Source organism: Nicotiana tabacum, chromosome 22, assembly GCF_000715075.1.
Source record: "Nicotiana tabacum cultivar K326 chromosome 22, ASM71507v2, whole genome shotgun sequence".
Lineage (NCBI taxonomy): Eukaryota > Viridiplantae > Streptophyta > Magnoliopsida > Solanales > Solanaceae > Nicotiana > Nicotiana tabacum.
Genome location: NC_134101.1, coordinates 2,987,760 through 2,996,312, shown reverse-complemented (window position 1 = coordinate 2,996,312; position 8,553 = coordinate 2,987,760). Strand labels below are relative to the sequence as shown.

Below are 8,553 nucleotides of genomic sequence, written 5' to 3'. Positions count from 1 at the left end.
CTGGAAATTGTTATCCCATACAGAATGTGGTACAAAAATAATACCACAATTATGATATAAACAATCCTCAGATTGCTAATCCTGGAATCAAAACTATAATCCCTTATCCCACCAACCAGACTCATTTTCATTAAGAGAGAAAGCACTACTATTGGCTATTGTTTTCACGGTTTGGTTAAAACGTTATTGGGTGAAATGAAGCAAAATGCAAAAATACAGCTTGAAAACCAAAATGAATTACAGAATGTTGATTTATAGATTGAGCGCTAGTTGATAGATTAATAGTGTTGACAGATAAACAAGTTAGGAAAAGAAAGCCCAGATACACACATGCATAAAATCCTTTACTGTAAAAGACTAAATTATGAAGGAAAATGTGTGCCGGTCTGCAAACACTACAGATAACTATATCACTAACTCAATTAGACAAATGCTACTGATAGAAATGTTTTGGCCTTTCTCCTACTTCAGTAACAACTGTACTCAACAGATCAGGCCGATGTCCCAACAGTCCTTTTTTTCTTCCTTCAAGTGTTAGCACTATGGAGGTTGGGTAAAGGTTAATGCAGTGAAAAAAGCTTAAAGTTTATAGTAAGGAAAATAAAAAGGGAGGAATGCACCTGGCCGGATGCAAAAGTAACCATAATTGTTCTGCCTTGTTTAGGCGGAGCAGAAGTGAACGAGATTGGGTAGTAATGTTAGTGGTCCATATGATGCAACAAAATAACAGGCTCTGATTTTAAAGATCCAGAATAAATTGTTGCATGAGATTGATCTCTTTTCCGCTGGAAAATTAAGAGCAAATCTCTCCATCCATACATATACGTTAACATAGACATACTGCAAAAAATTAGAAGAGCTGGAATGCATTTAGCGGCCTCGACCACGTCCACGCCCGCGACCACGCCCGCGACCACGTCCCAAAGGCTTTCCTGAAGAGGAAGAATCACAGGAAGGGGATATTAGTAGGATGACCAAGCATCAAGGAAATTTAACCCATACAGCTAGAAGGCATAAAAAAACTTTTGAACAGAGTCCTTGAGAATATGACAATACCAGCTGTTGGCTTCTTCAGCTTCACCCTAGGTGTTTCTTCCACCAGCAAAGTCTCAAGATTTAAGCTGTCAGGGAGAATGTAATAACGGATGTTGTTACCCCTCACACTCAGGTGATCCAACGTCACTGGATTCTTTCCCTTTAGAGTAAGTTTGACAGCCTTCAGGTGTGTGTTCATGCTAACATCCACACCTATAAAAATTAAACTCTACTTAGAAACTAACTCGCAACCCTTAATTCAGCAGTTCTAATAAGGAGACAGACCAGTAGCCATTGTGACTAGTTAATACAAAAACACATAACAATGGGCTAGAGAACATATATCTATATCCCAAATATATCTAGCAATTTTCTATTAGCATAAGCAACCACTCACAGAATAAAAATCACAAAGCATGGAGAGGTCATCCGACAGATTATGGAAGAATTCATAGAGGTCTATAAATATGAGAATAGGGCAAATATCTATTTTAGACCACCCTCGTTCTCCAAAACAGAGATAGCTTTCAAACTGCAATACAGAGATAGCCATCAACTAGAGCTTCCGTGCAAAATTAGGACCCGTGATTGCATGGCATGCCTATTTAGCATGGTAAAGTTCTTATTTGTTCTGTTTATTTTTTAAATCGTGTATGTGCTTTTTATAGGAAAGAGGGGGGAGGGTAGAGAAGGGGAGAAAGAAAGCAAAGGGCATCTCTCATATTTTTTGATAAAAAAACTCTCTTTTGATAAGGAGTACACGACATCACTATTTTCACTAGTTCTACATACCTAAATATCAAATACCACAAGCCTTAGTACTCAACTTGCTGTGTTAAGCTTCTGTCCTTACGTACCTAAAACTTTAACCTCGAACATTAAATAATAGCTTACTCACACCTCACATAGACAATGACAATTCACACAAGTTAAAGGCATCGATCATCATGTTATTTTTTATATAATCAATTTTACACCATAAAGTTATGGTATAGCAACAACTAGGTAATCAAGTTTTTCATACAGATGAAATGACCATTGAACATAAGATTGTCAATCAATGTCATATTTGTGGAGATAAGAGCAACTAATGCACATTTTGGAGAACAATGCGGTGAAGGAACATGGTTCTGCACAGCAAATGAGAAAGCTCTTGGACCAACTGATTGAGCATAGAATTTTTCACTTGTATAGAAGACTAAGTGCAGTGGTCTCAAAATAATCTATAGCGACATGCAAAACATAGTTGACTTACATCACTTAATTTCCTGAAGAGCATTACATTATACACCTATTGTATCAACAAAATAATGGTTATGGACCTTTTTATAGTGTGGTATCTGGACCAGTTTGCGCATACTTCGACTATTCCACCGTTACCTGTTACCTCCAAACAGCATAGGTATCAGGTAACTCTACCTACCAAGACTTAGGAAGATGGAAAGAAATCACGTATCATTTTTGTCTCTACCGGGATTTAAACATATGTTACTCAATCCTCCAAAAAAACTACCGGTTTGTATCGGGTAATCCAAAAGTAATGCAATTTTGAACGACCTGACACGGGTGTGGTGGAACCTTTGGAGGATAAGCAACATAGAGTTGAACTCTAGCCTCCGAGGTTTATACACACTCCATTGACCACTAGGTGAAATTGTTGGACGCTCTTAACCGTGAAAATTTAGAAGTATTTGAAATACTATATCTCAAACTCAAGTGGCCATTAGATTTAGATGCAACTTGTACACTGTTTGGTTCTATAATGGGATGTGTAGCATAAAGGAGATAGATCATACTACTCAGCTCCCTTAAGTGAAGAATCGGTTGTCTGCTGATTTTCCTCCCTTAAGTGCAGGGTAGCCATGTACATCTGGTTGTTTGGATGGTTGGAAGAGAAGAAAGACAAATACGTTTCATTTTTCCATCAAATTTTAGATAGACTATGTAATATAGATAGAGGGATATGCACCCCTCTACTTTCGCTTCCTGTACATTTTTACTTAAAAAGAAATGATTCGTAAGTTTCCTCTTTTATTTGCATTCCTCCTAAGCTTCTTTGTTTTTTTTTCCTTTTTACCCCAACCAGACATAGTTTTAAATATTTTTGTATAAGGTCAAAGTTCATTAAGAAAGTACCAAGATAGTACCACAGATTTTTTTTTTGAACAAGAAGATGGTACCACTGAATTACACAGGGCTACTGGGAATGTCCATGCAATAAGTTACAGCATCTCCCTAACAACTCCGGAAACCCCATACAATGATCTTCGTCATCAACTAGACTACTTTTACACCAAAGTGAAAACACTTACTTTTAACATTTCTGTCCATCAAAACAAACTCTATATCTCTTCAGCCAAATAGTCCAGAATATGCACAAAGGAGTGCCACCAATTTTAAAGAAAAGATTATGTGAAATGGAGTTAAATCATTAAAGATCTTAAGAAAATAACAAAAAGCATGCTATGAATACCATGTTCATGCCACCAAGTTCCTCGTTTTTAGTTTGCTTAGAGATTTGTATGTCAGTGTACAGATAAGTGTGAATTAATGAAATAGTCTGAATAGCGCAAAACAGATATAGCGAATTCATCATTCGTATAGCCAACCCAACTATTTGGGAGGCAAGATAGTTGTATTTGCACGCACAAAAGGTCATTGATGATTAGAATTTTCATGTGGGTCCGTACATATTTTCTTGAGAAGGATATTATATCGGTGTTAGAAAGCCTAAAACAAAGTCTGCCATAGTACTGGGAAAAAAATTTCTTAGGAAGAAATTATTGAACAATTAGAGTAACTATAGAACACATCAATTTCTTTCAACTTGTACAGCCATGAAAGAGAAGTAGAGATCTTACTTCGTTGAGTCTGTGCTTATTTCATCAAATTCAACACCTGGTAGCTTTTGCTTAGACCATATATATTTATTAAGCAATTCACTAAATATCTATAAAACTCATGTAATATAGTATATTAACTTGAGACGTTGTAGAAATCCATAAACTTCAGTCATGCCACAGAATCTGAGAGGCATATTTGAGTTGGAATCTTTGGAAAGTTGATAAATTCATCAAAAAGATGTGGCTTATGATCCCTGAAATTATTTTTTGGTGTCTATGGAATGAGAGAAACAGAAGATGTTTTGATGGCATCTCAACTCCAAACCACTCACCTAAAGACAAATGTTTAACTACTTGTTTTTGCTGGACAAATTGTCCCAGTAATTAGTATTGGACACTTTTTGGTACTTGTTAGCACTCCTGTAATTAAGCTCCTTGTAATCCTGCATTTTCTTGATGCCTTTCCTTTTAATGAAACAAATCACTTAATCAACAAAAAGATCCATAAACTTCAAATCCAGAATCAAACTCTGCTAGTGGTGGTAATGACGGAGAGTGAGGTAAGCTATTGCAGTTACCATTCATGACGTATAAACGAACTTAACATGTGACGTTAACCAAAATTCAGTTCAGCAACTTGCATATTCCTCCCAGCAACTACAGTATCGAATTGGCGTGACTAATACGGCTACTAGGAAAGCGCAGGTTTTTCTTTTTAACTTAAGAAATTAATTATGGCCATACCTAGTAAGTAAACAGCTATAAGAATTATATACTAAGAATAAGAAGCCAAAAATAATTGACAGAAAGGTAGAGAGAGTGACCTGTAATGGTTCCATGAACAACGGTGCCGTTTTTGAGCTCAATTGATACGGTCTCGTTGTTCAACTTCATCAAAAATCTGCACAGAAACTTAAAGTCAAATCCATGACTTAAGCTCACCGTAAGGAAAAAAAAGAACTTGAGAATAAATTGAAGATTTTAAACTGACCTGACGAGCTTCATTTTGTTGCTGAAGAAATTGAAGAACACGCTAGGGCTTAAGTCGAAGCAAGATCGAACACGACCACCACGGTTTAGGGCAAAGCAGCGCCAGGGTTTATTCAAAAATGAAATAAGCTCCCGTTATAACGGCGTCGTATTTTTATGTGGCCATAGAACTTGGGCCGTCGAAGGCCCAATCGACAAAACCTGGGCTTTATTTCTTCTTTATAGCTTGTTATGGGGGATTTGCATCTATACCCAGTTTTTGGGTCACAATTTAACTTATACCCACTTTGCAAAAATAATTGCAAGCGTACCCACTATTCGGATAACTTTAGATATACGGGACCTGAAGTAGCAAGAATTTATGTCTGAAGTATGAACTTCAGAATTTTTTGCCTGAAGTGTGACCTTATCAAAGTAAAACTTCAGATTTTTCGTCTGAAGTTTGGCCTGACTTGCAAAAGCAATCAAAAGAACTTCAGTTCGTAGTACAAACTTTAGATAAATTAGTCTGAAGTTTTTCAATTTGAGGTGCAAACTTCAGACAAATTAGTCTGAAGTTCTTCAGTTTGTAGTGCAAACTTCAGACAAAATCAACTTGTTATATTTGAACTTTAGATAATTTTTTCTGGCATGATAGTTGCAAACTTCAGACAAAATTTAACTTGGTAATGTCTGAAGTTTGGCCCTGTAGTCCCAAACTTCAGTTGATGCTTCTTCGAGTTTTGACAATAAACTCTTGTTTTATTATTTACGTACTTTGTGTTGGGGTGCAAAGTTCAGACAAATTAGTCTGAAGTTCTTCAGTTTGTGGTGCAAACTTCAGACAAAATCAGCTTGTTATATTTGAACTTCAGATAATTTTTTCTGGCATGATAGTTGCAAACTTCAGACAAAATTTAACTTGGTAATGTCTGAAGTTTGTCCCTGCAGTCCCAAACTTCAGTTGATACTTCTTCGAGTTTTGACAATAAACTCTTATTTTATTATTTACGTACTTTTGTGTTGGGATGTATTAATATTTGAGAGGCAGTGGCGAGTCTTTCTTTCTTCTTGATTTGTCGCTTTGTCCAATTTCCAGAAACGATAACATGTGTAACTTACAGGATAACATGTTTGAAAAAGAAAAGAAGAAGAAGAGGAAAAGAAGAGGAGGAAGAAAGGAGCGCATAGGTCGCGGGATCTGAAGTTGTCAAAATTAGGGTATAGGTTAAATAATTTTAAAAATATGGGTATAGGTTAAATGGGGACGACCAAATAGGGCGCCCCATGCAATTTTTACCCTGTTATGCCCTCCCACATTCTCGTTCATCTCTTTCCTTGCGACATAGCAATAAAAAGGCAAAATACCTTAAAACCCCCGTAAACTTGGCACGTATTATTGATTACATCTTTGAACTATTTATGGTCTTAATTATCCCCTTATACTTGGTTATTCGATAGTTGTTACTCCCTTGGACGATCTCTTCCTAGGAAGTGGCATGCACTCGCTGCCACGTGAATTTTCCTGTCCATGTGGCATTTTTTAAAAAATAAAATATATTTTATACCTTTTTAAATGTGTTACTTTTTTAGATCATCTTTTTCTAATAATATTTATAATAAACCTTGGTTAAAACTACATTATTTAGGCTAAAAATAATTATTTGGCTAAAAAAAATAAAGTTTTAGTTATTGTTTTTGAATTTGACCTGAAAATAAAGATTTATACATTTGAATTAAATAGTCAAGGCATCTAAAAATATATAAAAATACATAGTTTGATTTTTATTATTTTGACTATAATTTTTTATATAGCTCTAAATTATGGAGCTCTAAAAATATTATTGTTTCACAGATATTAATTACCGGAAAAAGTAAAAATACATTATTGAAATAAATAGTCATTGCATCAAAAGAAGAAATAAAAAGAGTATACGGTTGCAAGTTCATTATTTTCGCTATACCTTTTTATTTGGTAAAAAATAATGGAGTTGTAGCCATTTTTTAACTGATTTGACTCGAAAATAAAAATAAATAATAAAAATAAATAGATATTATTTCTAAAGAAAATAAATAACAGAAAATACACAACTAGTACTCCGTTATTTTTAATAAAGGTTTTCTATTTGGCTAAAATGATGGAGTTTCAACCAAACTTTTACAAATTTGGCCCAAAAAAAAAAGAAAAAATATGCTATTGGAATAAATAGACATTATATCTATAGAAGAAATTAAAAAGAATAAAAGTTAAAGTAAACTCCACATTATATGTCAAGATGAAGCAAGAAGAAATACATAGTTATAATAAACAAATTATTATATATGACTATATGCAATTAAAAGTTAAAAAATAATGTACTTGTAAGCTGATTTTCTAATTTTTCTTTACTCTCACACGCTTAAAATTAAAGAGAGTGCGCCCACACTCTTTGCCACATCAATGTCCAGGGAGGTAATGGCTCTCAAAAGGCCAAGTTCAGGGGGTAATTAAGACCACGAATAGTTTAGAGGTGTAACTAATAATCCGTGTCAAGTTTAGAGAGATTTTTAGTTATTCAGTCCAATAAAAATTGAAACAATAAAGGAGTTTACGATTACTCGACGTGGGTAAAAATTCACAATATTATTAGCCTCTTAATTTTTGAACCATAAGGGATTTTGCTCAATTTTTAGATTTTTACCGTTTTGATTGAAGTTGTTTCCTGAAATATTATGTTTATTTTTCAAAGCGTAATATGTGCCATGGTTTGATGCTATTGCAGCCTAATAAGAAGAAGAACCGATCAATATTAAGGAAAAGTACAGAGGAGGAGGAGGAGGAGGGGAATAATGCAAATAATAATAATGAGTTTTACAAGCTACCTGCCACTACTAGAAAACTGGTAAATTTCATCCAAGACATTTCGCCCGACTTTCGGTCGGAAAGAAATACCGACCGAAATCGATCTGAAATAAAATAAAATGGTCGAAAAAATCAAATAAAAAATTATAAATAAGAATACCGACCGATATCGGTCGGTTTATGTAGTCCCACAAAAAAAACAAAATCCGACAGCCTTCGGTCAGAAAATGGTCAATCTTTGACCAAAGACTGGTCAGACTTATATACTATCTACAAAAATAATAATTAATTAAAAAATATATAGAATACCGACCGATGTCTGTCGAAATTTTTAATTTAATTTTTGCCCGCCCTACGTCAATTATTTTTTTTTATAATAAATAATTATTTATCTTATAATTATAAATTTTCCGACCGATATCGATCGAAAATAGTAAATTGTATATGCATATATTTATACACGTGCATAACAATGTTACCACCTTGTCTTGCCACATGCACAACACACACACACACACACACACACACACACACACACACACACACACACATATATATATATATATATATATATTCTCAAATTGTGTGATTTGACCGAGTATATGTTGTTATTGCTACAACTTATGTTTTAATATAACACTACATCTTATAGCACTATACATTTTGTTTTTAAATAAGTTACCGACCGAAATCGGTCGGTATTAGTGGACACACACACACACACACACACACACACACACACACACACACACACACACACACACACACACACACACACACATATATATATATATATATATATATATATATATATATATATATATATGCGTGTGTGTGTGTGACCTTGTGTAGAAAGATATATGT

General features: G+C 34.4%; 1 protein-coding gene across 1 annotated transcript; it reads right to left on the bottom strand.

The window, feature by feature from the left end:
• Positions 1 to 714: 714 nt before the first annotated feature.
• Positions 715 to 4,994, bottom strand: LOC107768173 (small nuclear ribonucleoprotein SmD1b). Its single transcript, XM_016587277.2, has 4 exons — positions 4,870 to 4,994; positions 4,703 to 4,779; positions 1,057 to 1,248; positions 715 to 932 (listed from the first exon to the last, which is right to left on the bottom strand). The coding sequence occupies exons 1-4, from the start codon at positions 4,881 to 4,883 to the stop codon at positions 871 to 873; spliced, it is 345 nt and encodes a 114-aa protein (XP_016442763.1). The 5' UTR covers positions 4,884 to 4,994; the 3' UTR covers positions 715 to 870.
• Between the last annotated feature and the right edge of the window lie 3,559 nt (positions 4,995 to 8,553).